The sequence below is a fragment of the Notamacropus eugenii genome, chromosome 6, assembly GCF_028372415.1.
Source record: "Notamacropus eugenii isolate mMacEug1 chromosome 6, mMacEug1.pri_v2, whole genome shotgun sequence".
Lineage (NCBI taxonomy): Eukaryota > Metazoa > Chordata > Mammalia > Diprotodontia > Macropodidae > Notamacropus > Notamacropus eugenii.
Window position 1 is genome coordinate 344831748 of NC_092877.1, and position 19068 is coordinate 344850815.

Sequence of the window (19068 nt, forward strand, 5' to 3'; positions counted from 1 at the left end):
TTGCCATTTCACCTTCAATTTGGATCAAATTCATTTTTCACTAGAAAAAAGAATAGCCAATTTTCTGAGTAGTTCTTTATGTTAATTATTATTATATTAAGTGTGCCATGTGACTAATGTGAAACTTTTCCCTAAATACTTGAATTATATGTGTTGGTTTCCTTTAGGCTACTAGTCAGTGCTTCCCAAGATGGAAAACTAATTATCTGGGATAGCTATACGACAAATAAGGTAGGGTTGTTTGTCCAAGTCCTTTTGTTTTGTTCTTGGTTTGATGTGCTCTCTAATAATTTGGTTTCTTCCATTTTATTTTTCTGCTTTAAATATGATTTTGCTTTGCTGTTTACTTCTAAGAGCAATTTGAAATATTAATTTACTCCTCAAGACTTGGTTTAAATATGTGAATGCTTTGCCTCTTCTTCAGCAGTCGTGAAAATCTCAACATGGCTACTTTTGTAAATGATGTTCAAATTTAAACTTAGGAATAGACTTTTTAATATAAAATCTGGCTTGTTAAAGGCCTTTCCAGTAGTCTGACAACCCTGGTTTTCTTGATTTTATTTTATCCGGATTTTACTTTACAAATAAATTTGGGCATATTTTGACATCTCTAAATTTGAGGCATTAAAATTGGTATGAAAAACACTGATTTCTTAAATCTCAAGTATGGTTGTATAAACTTGTGTTCTTTGACAATAGCTTTCAAGGTAACATCTTATGCCAGAACTTCTTTGTAGGGGTTTCGATTGACTTTGGAAAATGCACAGGTCTGAAATCCTAGAAAACAAACTTAATTCTGGACATGCCCTGGAGAGGCCAATGACCCCCTCCTGGTTTCACTCCAGCCTCACAAGGAAGTGAGCTGCCCTTGTAGGTTGACTTTCAAACTGATGCAGGGTTTCCTCAAGGTCAAGACATAGATACTAGAGTAATTATATATGGAAAATAGCTGTAACCCTAATAACATAATAACAGTCCTGCATCTGGACCCCCTGTGACTCAGGTCCACACTGTTTCAGCACCAGTCAGTTGTCTTGCAATTTTACTTCGTGTTTGGGCCCAAGTCTACCCAGCAGTTTTGTGGATGAGCTAACAGAAGTCTGTCACCGTGGCAAATGAGGAGTGGCATTGTTTTTTTCTGTTGAAAAAATATTAAAATTATATAAAACTAATATTTATGGTATATTTCCTTTCTCTATTGCTTAATGTTGTGGCTAAGGGAATAATCACTTCCTTTATATAATATTTCTTTCATCTAAGGCCCTATACATGCTTTGTTCTTTATTCTTGAATGATCTAATTTTTTTTTGACTTTTAAGAACAAATTCAAATTTAACATTTGCTATTTCTGAAATACCACCACTTGGGTGCTGCAAATACACACCCACACCCACACCCACACCCACACCCACACACCATGCAAACACACACACACACACACACACGCACACACACACGCACACACACGCACCCCCCCCCGCACACGCACACACAAACATACCCACATACCCCCACACATGCACACACACACACACACACCCCATGATTTTCCTAGGGAAATAGCTTTATTTTATTCCATTTTTATGTGTTTATGTTAGTCCTCAATTTCCTAGCAAACCTTGTTGGCTTTAAAAGGGTGCCATTTTGGGAATCTTTTTTCATAAAACTTTTAATCATGAGAAAATAGCACTTAATATATACTGGCTGTTTTTCTCTCTTTTTTTGTTCATTTTTTTCTCCAAAATATTTTCACTTTAGCAGTTTGAGTTTTAGGGGTTATATTTAATTTTGATGTTAGTAATATTTGCTTAAGAGTAGAGCAAATCTGAAAAGAGTGATTCCTGTTTTTAAAAAATGAATGTTTAATCAGCACTTTTGTTCTGAAGATGCATGCCATTCCTTTGAGATCCTCCTGGGTGATGACCTGTGCTTATGCTCCCTCTGGTAATTATGTTGCTTGTGGTGGTTTGGACAACATCTGTTCCATCTACAACCTGAAAACCAGAGAAGGCAATGTGAGAGTGAGCCGGGAGTTACCAGGCCATACAGGTGAGCTGTCCAGTCCTACACTTTTCCCTGCCCTGGGCCTATTCCCTAATTGTTTATACTGAACTGTCCTATAGTCAGCAGTTAATTGGCACGTGGATAGTGGCAGGCGTGATGTTAGGAAGACTCATCTTCTTGAGTTCAAGAGACGCCTAGTAGCAGTGTGACCTTAGGCAAGTCACTTAACCCCGTTAGCCTCAGTTCCTCATCTTTAAAAGGAGCTGGAGAGAAGGAAATGGCAAACCACTCCGGTGTCTTTGCCAAGAAAATCCCAAATGAATTCACAAAGAGTCGGACACACCTGAAAGTGACTGAACTGCTATAGTGAACACAGGTATGAGCAAAATTTAGGTTTAGCTGGCTATGGCATTAATGCGAACTGGGTGAGAACAAAAATTGTTTTGAACTGTGGGAACCTTTAGCTTTCTGATAACTGGAAAAATAGCACCTTTAGTGTTCAGATTTGAGTTCTGAATGTTCTGCTGTCATATAGCACTTTAAGGCCATTAGCAACTCCATACAGTTATTAAATCAGAAATTCATAGTAGCTATTCAAATTAAGGATTTTTTGTAATGAGATAGGGCCTTGTTAACTTAGTTCTAATTTTCTACGTAAGTAGTGTAATATTATGGTTACAAATAATTTTTGGTTAGCAATATTTACTAGGTATATTTATCCATCTTCATTTATTTGCAGACTGTGTAGATTTTCCAGCTACTTAGATATTAAAAGAATTAGTTTACCATTAAACACTGCTTTAATAGGCTGTAACCTTTTTGTACTTGTTACCGTTTTATATGCGCTCAGCTCCTGAATGAAGGATAACATTTTCTACTTTGTATATTGCAGGCTACTTGTCCTGCTGCCGTTTCTTAGATGACAACCAAATTGTTACAAGTTCAGGAGATACAACCTGGTAAGTCTATGTAAGAAGAAGAGTGATCAAAGAAGAAAAATTATACATTTAAAGATGGAAAATGCTACTGAGTATTTTCATTTGTTTTTCTGCAGTGCTTTATGGGACATTGAAACTGGCCAACAGACCACCACATTCACTGGACATACTGGAGATGTGATGAGTCTCTCTCTAAGTCCTGACATGAAAACTTTCGTTTCTGGTGCTTGTGATGCCTCTTCTAAACTCTGGGATATCCGAGATGGAATGTGTAGGCAGTCTTTCATTGGGCATGTGTCAGATATTAATGCTGTCTGTGTAAGTGAATGGTATCACTACAGAGAATTTATCATACTGTGCATAAATAGTCTTGCATTCTAATTTTCAAAGTAATCTGTTTTAAATTATATTTATAAAATGTTATAATACAGTTCTTAAAAACAAAGTCCTCCTGGTTGAACCCTGGTTTCTTACCACAGACATTAGCTTATCTGCAAATAACTATATGTTTTTATCTTAAACATTCTAGAGGAATACATTGGTTTGGAAAAACAGGTAGCTCTCTGAGGTGTTCCCCAACTACATTATTATATGAGAAGAATCACTACTGTCTCTTTGAAACTTGAGAAATAAACAGGCCAAGTAGAAGGATTTGTAAGGATGCTTCAAAAGCAAAAACAATAAGAAAAATCCTAAGGGGAAAAAAAATCCCAAATAGAAAAAAATTATCTAGGTTCAAAGGAAGAATTCCTAGTAATCTCATCTACCAGTATTGACTGGACATGTGCTATGCCTATGACTAAGGGAGACCCAAAATCATTCAATTAATTTGGCTATCCAAATGATCCATTATCAAATAATCACAGAGTTTCACGTTTAGAAATGAACTGTTGGGCCATTTAGTCCAGCCAAAAAGGTGGCCCACTCCACTGTTAAAAGACTCTCATTTGATAGTGATTCTTTACACCAAGAATAAATTTGCTTCCTTATAACATTTTGGATCAGTTCACAGTTCCATCAACAGTTTATATTAGTGTCCCAATTTTTCCACATCCCCTCCAATATTTGTCAATTTCCCCTTCTATCATTTTAGCCAATCTGATGGCTGTGAGATGATGTCTCAAAGTTGTTTTAATTTACATTTCTCTAATCAATAATGATTTAGAGCATTTATTTACATGACTATATATAGCTTTGATTTCTTCATCAAAAAAGTACCTGTTCATATCTTCTGACCATTTATTGATTGGGGAATGACTCATATTCTTATAAATTTGACAAAGTTCTCTTTATATTTGAGATTTAAGACCTTTAATTGAGAAACTATCTTTGAAATTTTTCCGCCAGTTTTCTTCTTTCCTTCTAATCTTGGCTATATTGCTTTTATATATATAAAGACTTTCTAATTTAATGTAATCAGAATGATCTATTTTACATCTCACAATGTTTTCTACTCCTTTCCATAAGTCTGATAGGATGATCTGTTCCATGTTCTTCTAGTTATCTGATGATACCTCCCTTTGACCCAGCAGTAGTGCTGTTAGGTGTGCTCTAAAATATTTACAGCCGTTTTTTTTGTGGTGGCAAAGAACTGGACATTGAAGGGGAATGCCTATCAGTTGGGGAATGGCTAGTCTGCAAAGATAGATAGTTTTATTACCTCATTGCCCATTCTGATTCCTTCCATTTCTTTTTCTTCTATTATTGATATGGCTAACATTCCTAATACAGTACTGAGTAATGCTGGTGATGATGGGCACCCTTGTTTCCCTCCTGAGCTTAGAGGGCAGGCTTCTAGCTTATCCCCATCACAGATAATGTTTGCTGATGGTTTCAAGGTAGATTCCTCTTATTTATTTTAAAGAAAAATCCATTTGTATCTGTGTTTGCAAATGTTTTTAATAGGAATGAGTGCTATATTTTGTCAAAAGCTTTTTCTATATTTGTTGACATAATTTTTATTACTTTTGTTATTGATATAATCAATTACATTAATAGTTTTCCTTACATTAAACCATTCCTGTATTCTTGGTATAAATCCCAACTTGGTCATCATATATAATCTGTATGACATATTGTTGTAGTATCCTGACTAGTATTTTATTTAGAATTTTTGCATCCATATGCATTAATGAAATCGGTCTACAATTTTCTTTCTTTTTGCTCTTCCAAATTTAGGTATCAACACCATATTTGTTTCATAGAAGGAGTTTGGTATGATTCCTTCTTTGCATATTATTCCACCAGCATGATTTTCAATAGAAAATATTAGAAACTTTCCCAATAAATACACAAACAAGAATGCCCATCCTTCACACTATTCTTTGAGTTAGCTTTAGAAATTCTAACAGTAATAAAAAAGAAATTAAAAGACGTAACCATGAGCAAAGAGAAGACAGAATTTTTCATATTTATGAAGTGGACATGATGCTTTACTTTGGAAACTTGAGAGTAACTCAATTAACTGATAGAGGTGATTGGTGGTTTTAGTAAAGTGGCAGAATACAAAATAAATTTACAGAAATTGAGAGTATTTCTGTAGAGGCATAACAAATAGAAAGAAACAGAGGAATCTCATATATACTAACAAAATGTTTTAAGTACCTGAGGGTTAACCTGCTAAGACACTCAAAACATATATGAATATCATTTTAAAACTCTCATTAGACATAAAAGATTTGAGTGATTACAGTCATTGCTCATGTTTGGGCCAACTCAATGTAATAGAAACTATGACTAAATTAATCAACAAACTTGATTCTTTGCACTCAGACTAACAAGGGGCTATTTTACAGAACTGGGCAAAGTAATGACACAATTCCTTTGGAAGAATGAAAGGTCTAGAATCTCAAGAGAAATGATGGTAAGAGGTAGGAATGAATAAAAGCATAGCACTTCTAGACCTCAAACTATTTTATAAAACAGTAATCATCAAAACTCTAATTGGTGTTAGTGGGATTCTTTTTTTAAAAAGATCATTTGAACAGTGTAGAAAAACAAAACTAAGAAAAAAATTGTTTGCAGTGAATCCAGCATGAACCCAACAGTGTGAGCTGTAGGGAGCAGGATCCTCTTTTCAACAAGGACTCCTGAGAAAAGTGTCCCCTGGCTTCCCTCCCAGCACTAGCTCATTATAAGCTCTAGTTCTGCTGCTGTTCCACGTTCTTGTATCTGTCCACTGTCCTTACTTTCATCTTCTTTATATTTCAAATCTAAGTTGATGGATGAGGTTTCTGTACATCCACAATCAGTTTCTTCAGTAACCCATGTTTTTTCTCATCAGCAGCTATTTCTCTTATATCTTCAGGATTTACTTCATTTGAGATTTCCCCTTGGGAATCCTTGTAAATAGACTTCCCTGGTGAACTGTACACTTTGGAATCCTGCTTCTCTGTTCTGAGCTATTTCAGATCTGTTCTTACCAAATCCAGGATTTATGTCAGTCCATGTCTAGCTTTCCTTCTTTTCACTTCCTTTCCTTCCTTCTCTTCTCTACAAATTAATCAGTACAATTTGTAGTATATGATTGTAATGAAACATTGTGCTATAAGAAATGATGAGCAGGATGGTATCAAGAAAACCTGGGAAAACTTATATGAATTAATGCAGAGTGAAGCGATCAGAACCAGAAGAACATCGTCCACACTAACATCAATGCTGTTTTGATGCTCAGTTGTGAAAGACTTAGTCACTCTGATCAAGATGATGATCCAGGACAGTTTCCTAAGGACCTATGATGAAAAATGCTGTTCAACTCCCGAGACAAAACTGATGAACTCTGAGTGCAGCTTGAAGCATCTTTTTTTTTTTAAACTTTCTCTGTTTCTTGCTTTTCGTTGTTGTTGGGTTTTTTGTTTTTTCGGGGGGACTTGTTGGTAACATGGCTAAGGTGGAAATATGTTTGCTTGGAAAACAAACAACTACAGAAATCAGCAAGTATTTATTAACCACTTACTGTTTGCTAGGCACTGTGCTAAGCATTAGGGTGCTTAGCATCAAAAAACCCAGCAAAAGCACTTTCTACTTTCAAAGAGTTCACTTTCTAATGGGAGAGACAGGATGCAAATAGCTATGTACATCCACGCTCTAGGAGGGAGTGCTCCCTTGCTTCTAGGTTCCTGTCCGTTCTAAGAGGACAATCCATATGTCCTTGACCAAAATCAGATCTAGGATAGAATTTGCACTTACTTATTACTGTACTGTTGGAAGAAAAAAAAACTATCCTTCATTCTAATCAGGAAGTTATTTGTTGCTCTGCTTTGGTCAGAGAGATGTAGCCCAGCCCATGTCTGAACAATTGAAGGCCCTCCCATCAATAGTATTCCATGCCTCAGTGCAAGAATCATCATTTCTTTCCTAAACAGCTCATCTGTTTCTTCTTTCTCTCCACCTGTGGCACACTACAGTGGAAATCATCACTTCTATTTCAATCTCCATTGGGAAAATCATCCAAATGTTCTCTACCTTATTTCTACCTTCTCGTTCTTGGATTTTCTACCATGAGTATATTTTCTTAATAAACAGTTACCCCAATACTACTTTCCCCTTTACCTTTTTTTCCAGTAACACATACCTATCCAAGATCATATTCCAGTCATATGTTTCATTCCAACAAGTTTCAGTGATGCCGATGAAGTTAAATTTGCCTCCTTGCTTTAGAATTTTTGGTTAATCTTAATTTTCTAAGCTGAGCATTTGTGCAGACATGTAGGGCTGTGGATTTTACTATTAATGGCTTCTTTTTGGATTTTGTTTCTTTTAAATTTCTGAGTGTCTCCAGTGCCATTATGCTACCTTCATTGTGCTAGTGTGATATCTAGCCTGGTGATTTGGGGCAGGTTCCCCCTTGACTCCCTTTTCCCTTCCCTTTTGATTTGATTTGCAAATCCATTTTTAAAGAGTATCTTACTCTTTACTCAGTGCTTTTCTTACAACATTCTTGTGAAACGGGGGGGGGGGGGGGGGTAATTAAACTGAGCCAAAGGGGAGTACAATAATTAGGAAAATACATCTTTAACTAGACCTTGTTAGATATACTTCATCCCTGGCCAAGTGCCTGTCATTCCTATATTTTTAACCTGTGGTTCAGAAATCAAGATCTTAATTCTCATATACTATGTATCTATCTTATATACTATCTTATTACTATCTTACAGTTTGCTTTCTTTTCTGAATCCTTTAGTGACAATGCTGATCAAATTACCTCTTGTGCCTCTGAGATCTCTGGTTTCTTGCTCAAGCTTTTATAATCTTTTTCAGTGCTTTCTAGGTTCCTTATCTGTCATAGAAAAAATAGACTCTTTGCTGTGAACTTAATTCATCCTTTCATTTTATCTCAAAACCCCTTGACATCATCCCCTACTCTTTCCTCCTTTATTTATCTAAAGTGAGGTGACCTTTATCCCTACTGATGCCAATCTTCCTTACATGTGCCCTGGATCTTTTCCTCTGTCCCATTTTCTCCACCAGGTTGTCTCAGTCACATCCACTTTCATCTTCAGGGAACATTGAACTCATGAGACTGATCAGATAACCAAGTCAGGGACTGGAGAAAAGGACCTGTGATATGGAACTTTATTCAGCACTGCCAAGAAACTTGGCATGGATGAAGAGTGAACAGAGAGGTGGCAGGAGAGCCCAAGTCTGTCCTGAGCATGTTCAAAACAGAATTCATTATCTTTTCCTCAAAAACCCAGCCTTCTTCCAAATTTTCTTATTGATTATTGTTTCATCAATATTCTCTTCTTTGCCCCACATATTGGTCATTTGCCCCATCTTGCCATTTCTCCCTTCATACCATCTTTGCATCCTCCTCAGTGCTCACACAAGCACTCCCTTCATTCCTCTGTCATCATCTCTTGCTTGGAGTATAACAGGCCCTCCTAAACGGTCTCCCTGCCTTCAGTTTCTCCCCACTCTAGTTCATCCTCCACATAGATGACAAAGGTTTTTCCTGAAGCATAGAGCTGACCATTATGCCCCTAATTGATACACTCCAATGGCTCCCTATTAGCTCCTCTATTTGGCTTTTACAACCCTGCACAACCTACCTACCTTTCTACCCTCATTAGACAGCACTTTGCTTCTTGGTACTTGTATTTCTCTATGGTCTGGCCAAATGGTCCTTCCTGTTATCCTGTGCCTGTAGGGCACTCCTTTCTCCCCTTTGCTTCATGGAATCTTCTGCTTCCTTCAAGACTTAAGTGCTTCCTTCTTCATGAAACCTTTCCTGATCCCTCCAGCTGCATGTGCCTTTGAAACATCCTTGTGTTCTCCATGTACTTATTCTGTATATACATAACTATGAGTTCTTTATCCCAGGAGAATGGAAGCCCCTTAAATGAAGAGACTTTGAGTTTTGTCTCACCACCTAGCAGAATATCTAGTGTATAGTATTGGATCTTAATAAATGCTTGATTGGTGGTCATTTGTACCTACAAGAATGACCAAAAGTGGGTGACAATCATCTGTTTTGACAAATCTTGGGAGATTCTCCTTTAGGTCTTGGATACATGCCCTGAGAAGCAACAGACATATCTGTTACTGTTATCTGATCAACAAATAGCTGCCTCTTTACATCAATGTCCTGATTAGTGTGAATAACAAATTATATGTATCTGAATTCACACTATTCAGTTATAATTGTGTAAAATATGATAACTGGTTCCAGCCCACTGGAAATGTACAATGAGAATTTTTTTAAAATAAGTTTTTATTTGTTTACTAAGGTCATTGAACCAACCAACACTCCCAGTAACATTGTTAACCCTACTACAGTAGTAGCATAACATTGACAAGAAAAGGCATGCTGTCTTTAAGACAGTTTGTACTACACACAGAAAACTCATATTTTCATGGAGGAAAATACAAAGTACATTTTATGTTCAAGTTTAGGCATCCAAAGATATGATTGGTAGAAAGGACCTAGAAAAGTACAATCTAGTAAAAAAAAAAAAAAAGTGATTAAAGGGACATTTTCAGAGAACCCTGGGAAGACTGATAAGAACTGATGCTGAATGAAGTGAGCAAAACCAGGGCAATTTCTATAATAATCACTGTATTGTAATAACAGACATCTTTGAAAGCTCTTTAAGAACCTGATCCTTGGAGTTACTAACCAAGATTCCAGAGGATCATTGATGAAGCATGTTACTGATTTCCTAACAGAGGTGATGGACTCGATGACATACAGAATATGACATATTTTTGGACATGTGCTCTGTGGGAGTTTGTTTTGCTTGACTCTGCATATTATTTTTGCAAGGATTACCCCTTTTTACTTTCCTCCTTTATGGGGAGTTATGGGGTGGAAGGGGGGAGGGAGGGAGGGGGAGAGAGAGAGAGAGAGAGAATAAGTTTTTGTTAATTGAAGAAAATTTTTCAATAAAAAAAAGTTTATCTGGAAATGCTAGTTAGCCTGTCTTCTTGGCACCAAAAAAGCATCTAAAGTAGTGTGCTTTAAACCAAACTAAATATTCATTTCTGTTTCATAAGATTAAATCTTGAACTTGTTTCTAGTACTGTCCCAAGCAAGCCGATAATTTTCATCAAACTATGTGGTATTTTTAATATGAAACAGCAAATTCTCAAATATATTCTCAAACTAAGATCTACTTTCATGTCCAGGTCTGCCTATGACACTTTAAAAGTAAGTGGCTTACTAACCAGTATGGGCTCATAAAAACTGCTGAAGAGAGAATCCAAGGTGCCTTCCTTTCCAGTTCAGTTAGAAAGCCCTACCCTTTATTTTCTGCCTTCTGTTTGCTATAATCTTATTTGTATGTGAATAAATGAAATCTGCTGCTTACCAATGCTTTATTCCACTAAATCTCTTTATGGTAGATAGGCAGGAACCAATTATGAAAAAGGTTTGTTTTTGTTAATGTCTAAATTTTTATCTAAATCCTAAATCTGACAAACTCTTTAAGTTTTATTAAGAATGAGAACCTATACAGTAATACATGAGTTGTACATACTGGCCACTTTCACTTGGAAGTAAAAGAAATATTGTTGAAATATTCTTGAATCCAGGCCCAATATTCTCCTTTAGCTTTCATCTGTGACCATCATTAATTAACTTTATAAATAACCAAGCATTATTTGGCTTACCTTTCTAGAAAACAGGGTCCATTTCCAGAATTGACAGTCAAGCCTAATCACATACAAAATTGGATTCACCTTCTTTGTCATCTGCCCTAAGGGGACTGCTTTATATTTGTTTTTGTTAGATCTTTATAATTGTTTCATATGATAACTCTCTGAGGCCTTTCTGTAGGTCTACAAATTTAAGATTTTAGAATCTTTATCTTGGCTTTTTTGGACTGAAGTGTTTAATAAAAGCCATGAGACATATAAAATTGCCTGCTCACTCACTCACTGGGGAAGGAAGGGAGAGGGAGAAAATTTTAAACTTATGAAAGTGAATGTTGAAAACTGAAAACAAATCAATTAATAAATTTGGGGGGGGGAGTAGATTAAATGAGATTATCTCAAACCAGAAAAAGAAGAAATATATTCTTAATCCAGGAAGAGACAAAACAGGGAAAGAGTAGACCAATCTCACTGATAAATATTAATTAAAATTTTTTCAGTAAAATTCTTATACATAGACCACAGCAGTATATCCAGAAAATAATTCACTATGCCTAAGTTAGAGTCATATCAGGGATACAAAAGTAGTTTCACATTAAGAAAATAAACAGCAGAATTTATCATATGACCAGCAAATGTTTTTAAAGGATTATTTCAATAAATAAAGAAAAAAAGCTTTAAAAAAACTAAATGAAAGTCATGAGATTTCTCCATCTCTAATAATTATTTCTGGATTCTCTTTTCAGTTCTTTCCTAATGGGCATGCCTTTGCCACTGGCTCCGATGATGCCACTTGCCGGCTCTTTGACCTTCGTGCAGACCAAGAATTGATGATGTATTCTCACGATAATATCATCTGTGGAATCACTTCTGTTGCTTTCTCAAAAAGTGGGCGCCTCTTGCTAGCTGGTTATGATGACTTTAATTGTAATGTATGGGACACATTGAAAGGAGAACGTGCAGGTTAGTAAATATTTTTAACGTAAGTTTTCATTCTCTGTGAACATGTGGGTTGGATGAGGTATATCAACTTGTAAAATTCTTTTCAGCTCAAAATTCTTTCCATTCTGTGATTTTTTTATCCCCAGCACTTTGCACAGGGCTGTACACATGGTAGGTGTTTAATATATTTTGAATTGAATTGAATGATGAGGCCCTAAGCGTGACCCTGGTGAGGTGGTCTTTCTTGCCAAAGCTAGTCTGTCTCCATGTCCTTTGAATCTCATCCCTTCCTGTCTCCTCTAAGCACTCTGTCTTGGGCTTTCTTCACTAGTATCTTGGCAATCTCATCAACTCTCATGGGGTCAGTTATCTCTGTGCAGGTGATTCCAAGATCTATATACCCAGCCCTGATCTTTCCTGAGCTCTATAATCCTAAGTCACCAATTGCTTGCTGTACATCTTAAAACATTTGTCCTATAGATTATCTCAAATTCATCATGTCCAGAACTGAATTCATTGCCTTTACCCCCAAACCTTCCCCTTTCTCCCACTTTTCAGTCACCCTCCTCCCCCTCAGCCACGCTCAAAACCTCAGTGCCATCCTCATCTGTTGCTGCCCACTCTCATTCCACATGTCCAGTGTGTTGTCACAGATACCCTTCTAATCCAGGCTTTTATCCTATCTCACCTGAGCTATTATAATAACCTAACCAAGCTCCCTTTCTCAGGTGTCTCCTCACTCTACCCCATCTTGGCATCTGCCAGATATTTTCCTGCCGAGGTATTCCTTTGAGAATTAAATACAAAATCTTCTCTTTGACATTCAGAGAACTCCTCTGTCTGGCTTCTTTCATTCTTGCCTTTCTTTCATATACTCCACAGTCCAACTCTCTGGATATCCTTTCTGTTTCTTGGCCATGATGCTTCATCTGCCTCCATGCCAGAAATGCTCTCCTCCCTCATCTTTGCCCCTTGGCTTCATTCAAAGCTCAGCTCATCCTGCCTTCTGCAGGGCCTTCCTGTCCCAGGGGTCTAGATGGGTAACAGACTGAGCATTGGCATGGACTTTCAAGGAGAGGGAGGGTGCTTCCACATGGCAGCAGAGACTCCTTAAGTACCTGTGGGGAGCCCAGAACCTCTTGACCTGACCCCTCTTTCAGGCCACAATAATAAGAGGAAAAGACCCAAAAGAGGGGCAGAGAGCGAAGGTGAAGGACCAGGGTGGGAGAGATGACAGTATGGGACAGTAGGGGGATAGAGACAAAAAACAGAGGAGTCTGTTCGGGGCAAGGGAGGGATGGCATTGACTTCTTGAGAGCTTCCTGTGCTAATTGCTGGGAGTACAAGTAGAAGCAAAAACAGGCCCTTCCATTCTAACGAGGGAAGACAGCCCAGAAAACAGGAGCCAAAACAACCAGACAAATGCCAAGTGTGTATGGGGGGTTCTGGTCAGTATCCTGCTATGAAGGTTTCACAGGGTTTGCTGGGATACAGGAGGAGTGTCCAGGAAAGGGGGAAGGAAGCCCTGGGTGGCTTCCAGCTGGGCGGGGCCCGTGATGTTCCCATACCAGAAGAGAAGGACTTTTTCCATTTATAGTTTTGTTTTTATTCTCAAGGTGGTGAATATTACTACAGTGAATTCATAGGGCTCTCATATTTTTATGGAAAGGGCAGGTCATACTTATTTTATAATGGAGATATGTTGAAATTTCCTATATTTTGAATGAGGCTTGTTTCAGTTTTAGGTTTAGTAAGTACAACTTCTAATTCTTTTCTCCTTATTCTTTTAGGCGTCCTCGCTGGCCACGACAACCGTGTCAGCTGTTTAGGTGTTACTGATGATGGCATGGCTGTAGCAACAGGATCTTGGGACAGTTTTCTTAGAATCTGGAATTAACTGGGTTGTAATATGTTTTACATTCTCCATTGAGATCTGGAGAGATCAATGCTGCAGCCTGTAGCTGTGAAATAACATTTCTACCTTGTATTTGCAGGTGAAGTTTGGTTTTTTTTCTATTCACTATCTCTCTCTCTCTCTCTCTCTCTGTCTCTCTGTCTCTCTCTCTCTCACACACACACACACACACATACACACACACACACGCACACACGCTTTCTGTAAACTAGAAGAAAATAAAGTGAAGTGTGGGGGAGGGGGGGGACCAGTATATAAAATCATGATGACAGGAAAGTAAATACAGACCCAGTTTTGTTTTGGGGAATTTGGTTAGCTTGATCTGAGAAATTTCTGCTTGTGCTCAAAGTCTGCTAATTCTATATTTTCCTGGTATGGAACAGAGTGCACACACTATTGCAGCCTCTCCTGTAACATTTGTCTGTCTGTAAAATACATTTGCGTTTTGAAGAACTACATTTATAGCTTTGCATCTTTCTGAAATGTCATATTTCTCAGTTTTTTGGAGGATGAATCAAATGATACCTTTGAAGAAGCTAGGGTCTTTGTGAAACTGCTCTATGTGGGAAGTGATGCCATGTCTTTTTGATGTGTGGCTGTGCCTATGTGTGGGCGCTACAGGAGGAGGACCTCCTTTTATCTGGTAAAATGGGCCCCGTGACTCCATTCTGTTACCTTGAGCCTTACTTCTTTAGCCCCTCCCTCTTAAACCTGGAGGGTGATATTTTTCCCCTTGTGGTTTCTGGTGTGTCCTTTAACACCAATGGACATTATTCCCCAGAATTGCCCACATTCATTTGGGACAGATGAACTCTCTAGAATCCCGGCAGAAATGCTTTCTACACTTGCCAAGTAGCCCTTTTCTTTTCTAGAACTATACAGGACATTTTAGAATTGACTCTGCATTCAAAGAGTAGCTAGTAGACAAATGGCCAACATTCTTTGCACATTCTTCAAGGCATTCAGTGATACAGTGACACTATGAGTGACATGTCCCACTGTGAACTTAGCCAATTGAATTTCATTACACTGAGTTTGTAGGATATTTGGACATTTTTCAGGTTGGATATTTTTTTTTTTTGGTTCTTTGCCTCAGAGATTAAGAATGAGTTGTTTTTCCTGTAAACCTGAGGGTATTTCCCAGTATTTCACCTGAATATATATACCTGTCTTATGTATAAATGTAGTAAGATAGCACTATGTTTTGAATTCCTTGTCTCTAGGTCAGTAGCCCTATTTAAAACCTTAAGTAAACCATGTTTCTATGACCTCTTAATTTAAAATTTAGTTTGGTGAAAGTGGCCTGTGCCTTCACATTTTAGTAGATACCAGTGGTCTACTACCAGTGGTTTATTTTGTTTAAATAGTCCCTCTAGTGCCAAGTGTACATTTCTTAGGCTATTTTGCTAATAAAAGTTTGCATTTAAGCCAAGGGACCGTAAGGGAACCAACCGATCTCAATATGCTCATGCAATGGCTAAATTTCCTTACCAGTTATTTTATTTTACTAGCTTTGGATGTGTCACAAAAACTGAACTATAAAAACCAGTAGTCTTTCAGAAAAATGTGCTTTCCATCTTGGATTCCCCTTAAAGTCATTTAATTGCTGACTGTATTAAGTGTGGGGAAATATCCTATTGAGTCATTTTTGTGAACATGAGCCCAAGATTCTATAAATGTGTTAGTCCACAGATTATTGCTGAGACCAACATGAAATAATGATCACTTGTCACTCCTAATGTCAGCACTTCCAAACTGTGCCTGTAAGTCTGTCTTGTTTACAAATAAAGTGTGCCAACCACAGTGAATTCAGTTATCAGTTCTATGTCATGTGCTAGAAAGAGAATACACGTAAGGCCAATTAGGGAGGTATAGGACCAAAATTATATTGGAGAGTATAAGAACTCCTACATTTTCGTTTTTCTGTCTGATGACTTTTATGTGCTGTACTCATTATGGAATGTCTATGTGTATCTTCATTAAGAGCAGCTCTTTGAGGTCAGGCAGAATGTGAATTTTAAAGGTGTATACAGTAACTCTAGAAAAAAAATTGTCACTTGGTTCATCATCATTATGAAAAATGGCTAAAAAGCATTTCTCCTGACAAGGGAGAACATCCTTACAAACAAATGAGAAGTCCTTACCAGTAGTTTGGAAGCAGCGTGCCAATAGCCATAATCACCTTTGGCACTTGGACAAGCCACAAGTGTTATAAAGTCACCAACAAATTTTTTCTTAAGTGTTCACCTTAATATTGAAACAATTTGAGTAGACCAGCTTAAAATTACTCGGATCTGAGTGATTAACAAGTATTTGAAAAGTTGATGCATATAATGTCAAAAGTCATCTTTGTGCTGTGCTGAGTTGCCAGTTGGGTGTAAGGCTGTGTTTCAGTAAATCTAAAATATGTAGACTGTCAGTTCCCTTGTTTCTAAGCACCAAGTGGCATAGCTTGCCAGGTGCTAAATTTATCTACAGGTTGGGAGTCCAGCATGGTTGCCCATCACTGATTTCTGTTATTCTGTTACTATTTCTAAAATCAGCAGGAAGGTACACACACAGGAAATCTACTGCTGTAGATCTTTAAAGTTTGTCAAAAATCAAAACAGTGCTATTCAAGTTCCACTTACATTTGTATCAAAAATAGTAGCAATTTTTGATGCCTGCTGGTAGAAATAATTTTCCCCTAATGCTAAAATTTAGCTGTTTTTTACTGTACCTTATCAATGATTGACATTCGAGCATAGTGCACTTTATAATACTTCTGGCATAATGAGGTTCCTAAAAATCTTTTAAAGAAGTTGCCTTTATTTCTTCATCTCCAAGAAATTTCACTGGAGCTATTTAGCAAATGGTTTAGGTGGCCTGACCTGGCAGTTTGTGTCATGTGAAGATCAGTTTGTCTACAGATTCAGAACTGTTGGGTTATGACAAGCAGCCTGTTACATCTCCTGCCTGCAGAAGAGCTGCTCTATCCATGGTGACAGGAGGAATCTAAGATGGTGTCACTTTCATTATTGATAGTCATGGAATATTGTGCCAGTGATATAAAATAAACTTGATTTACTTCTTTGTGATGTTTGAAGGGAGCCCTTTCTGCTTCTTGATGTGTGCCTCATGGTTTCAATAAGAAATTTCAACTATGGTTGTAGGCTCGGAAGGAAATGGATTGATTCATCCCCCAAATGGGACTAAACCAAACAGTGAAGTTGTAAGCTTGATTCTGGTGATTACAAAGGGCTTCTTTCTAGAATTTTCCTGACATGTTTTAGAAGACAGTGTAAGCGTGAATGGCACAAGAGTGACGTCTGAAGCTTCTATTTCTAACATCCCATTACGATAAATAAAATTATGGAATTAGCAACGCCTCCTGTCAGTTTGGATTAGCAATGCTATATGAACTTAGCAGATCTACAGTACATTTTAACCTTTAAAATTAAAAAATGTACCACTTGTCTCATTGTGACATCATGTCTTGTTCATAAGAAGAGCATGAAAAACATTCCATTACTATTTTCCTCCCTTTGTTCAAAGGACAGTCAATGCCACTCACTAGATTTTAGTGCTACACTTTAAAATACTGGTTAGAATAGGTATGAATTAGTAAAAACAAATGCATTTTCTGCTGTGTTCTATAGCAGAACGACTGATTTTAAGATCGCATTTCGTGTACAAATTAAGCAAGCATGGGCTGATGGTGTACCTTGTATTCAGTAACCTGGCATGCATGCTGGTAAAATTTCTTCCTACACCTTGGAGGCACCACAGGCCTTTTTATCCAGTTGCTGGTTATGTAAAATACATGCAGAATGTTAATGCAGTGTTGTAATGGTAAAAATGTGTAAAGTGTTACTAATTGATATAACTGATAACAGATTAAATGTGCCTGACAAAATCTTGTACCACACACAGTATGTTAGGTTTTTGACTAATACGGACTTCAGTGGAATAGTCTTTAGATATTTCAAGCCTTTGTTTTACTTACACAATGGTGCTCTATTCTGTGTTTTTTTCTCCTTTCAAAGAGGCATTCGAACACTTGTACTACATATTACATCCAAAGGAGTCCAAATGTAATTGGTTTTTAAAAACTTTTGTTTTGCAGTCACTGTATAATAGTCAAATTTCCAATATACTTCTTCTCATCTTAGAATATTTGTTTTACACACTCTGTGCTGACTTGGACCAGTAAGTCAGTAAATATTACAAAAAAATGAATTGATTCCACACTGCCTTTGGAGTGTGTCTTTATCCAGATAAGTCTTAACAGCTTTAATTTAAGCTAATAAAAACCAGGGACTTGTGCCGTGCATTCTCCAATAGTGCTTTTGCATCAATGACTTCCCTGTGAAATGGTCACTTGCTATGAACTTCTGTTCATAGCTTTTTCCAATGGATTTGATCTTTGTATTTGTACAGTGGCTCAGTGAAACATGTTGCCATGAGTTGATATTGTAACCAATAAACAAGTGCTTTTAACCACTCTTTGTAGCAGAGATTTTTTTCCCCCGTAGCTTCCTATATAGCCAACCAGAAGTAACTGGTAATTGTCCTTCTTGATAGGGCTGCAATGTTCTGGTTTCTTCTTAAGTGTACACTGTAGCATCAAAAGGGCCAAAATGTGGGCAGACAGTGAATTAAGCTGAATGAATATTTGAAGTGTTGTAGCTCATTTTTATGCTACAGCATTCCAGGGGAGTTATTTGTAATTTTTAGAAAAGTCAGTGAATACATTTGACTTCCCAAGAGATGGGACACCTACATTCCTCCCAGGTAAAGAAGGGAGGCTGAAGGTTTTCAGGACATATTAGTTAAATGTTAATTAGTGGCCTTTAGCCTTGTTATAAGTGTACCCCACCTCCCCTAAACTAGCAACTGCTTCAGTCAAAATGTGCAGCACCTCTTTTCCTGAAGGCTCAAATGCAACATGTTCAATTAATTACTGCTCAGGAAGTCTGAGTATTACCAATCAAGCTCGGCTGCTGTAGAGGTTCGTCAGTTCTGCCACATGCCAGTCCTTTTCTCCAAGAGTACTCTTCAAAACTAAGCCATGCTAAGTGGCAAGAGGTCAGAGCCCTTGCCAAGATCCCCATGGGGAAGAAGCAAGGGGACAGGGGTCTTCCCAAGAGGCTGGTACCTCTTGCGAATTTGGTACCAATGTAAATGTTTTCTGTATCA

General features: G+C 37.5%; 1 protein-coding gene across 1 annotated transcript in view; it reads left to right on the plus strand.

The window, feature by feature from the left end:
• GNB4 (G protein subunit beta 4) overlaps positions 1-15698 on the plus strand; it is a 53637-nt gene extending 37939 nt beyond the window's left edge. The window contains exons 5-10 of the mRNA XM_072618422.1: positions 168-231; positions 1887-2049; positions 2897-2963; positions 3059-3260; positions 11780-11996; positions 13766-15698. Coding sequence (XP_072474523.1) covers positions 168-231; positions 1887-2049; positions 2897-2963; positions 3059-3260; positions 11780-11996; positions 13766-13872 — 820 coding nt within the window. The 3' untranslated portion in view covers positions 13873-15698. The remainder of the gene's footprint in view (positions 1-167; positions 232-1886; positions 2050-2896; positions 2964-3058; positions 3261-11779; positions 11997-13765) is intronic.
• The last annotated feature ends 3370 nt before the right edge of the window (positions 15699-19068 follow it).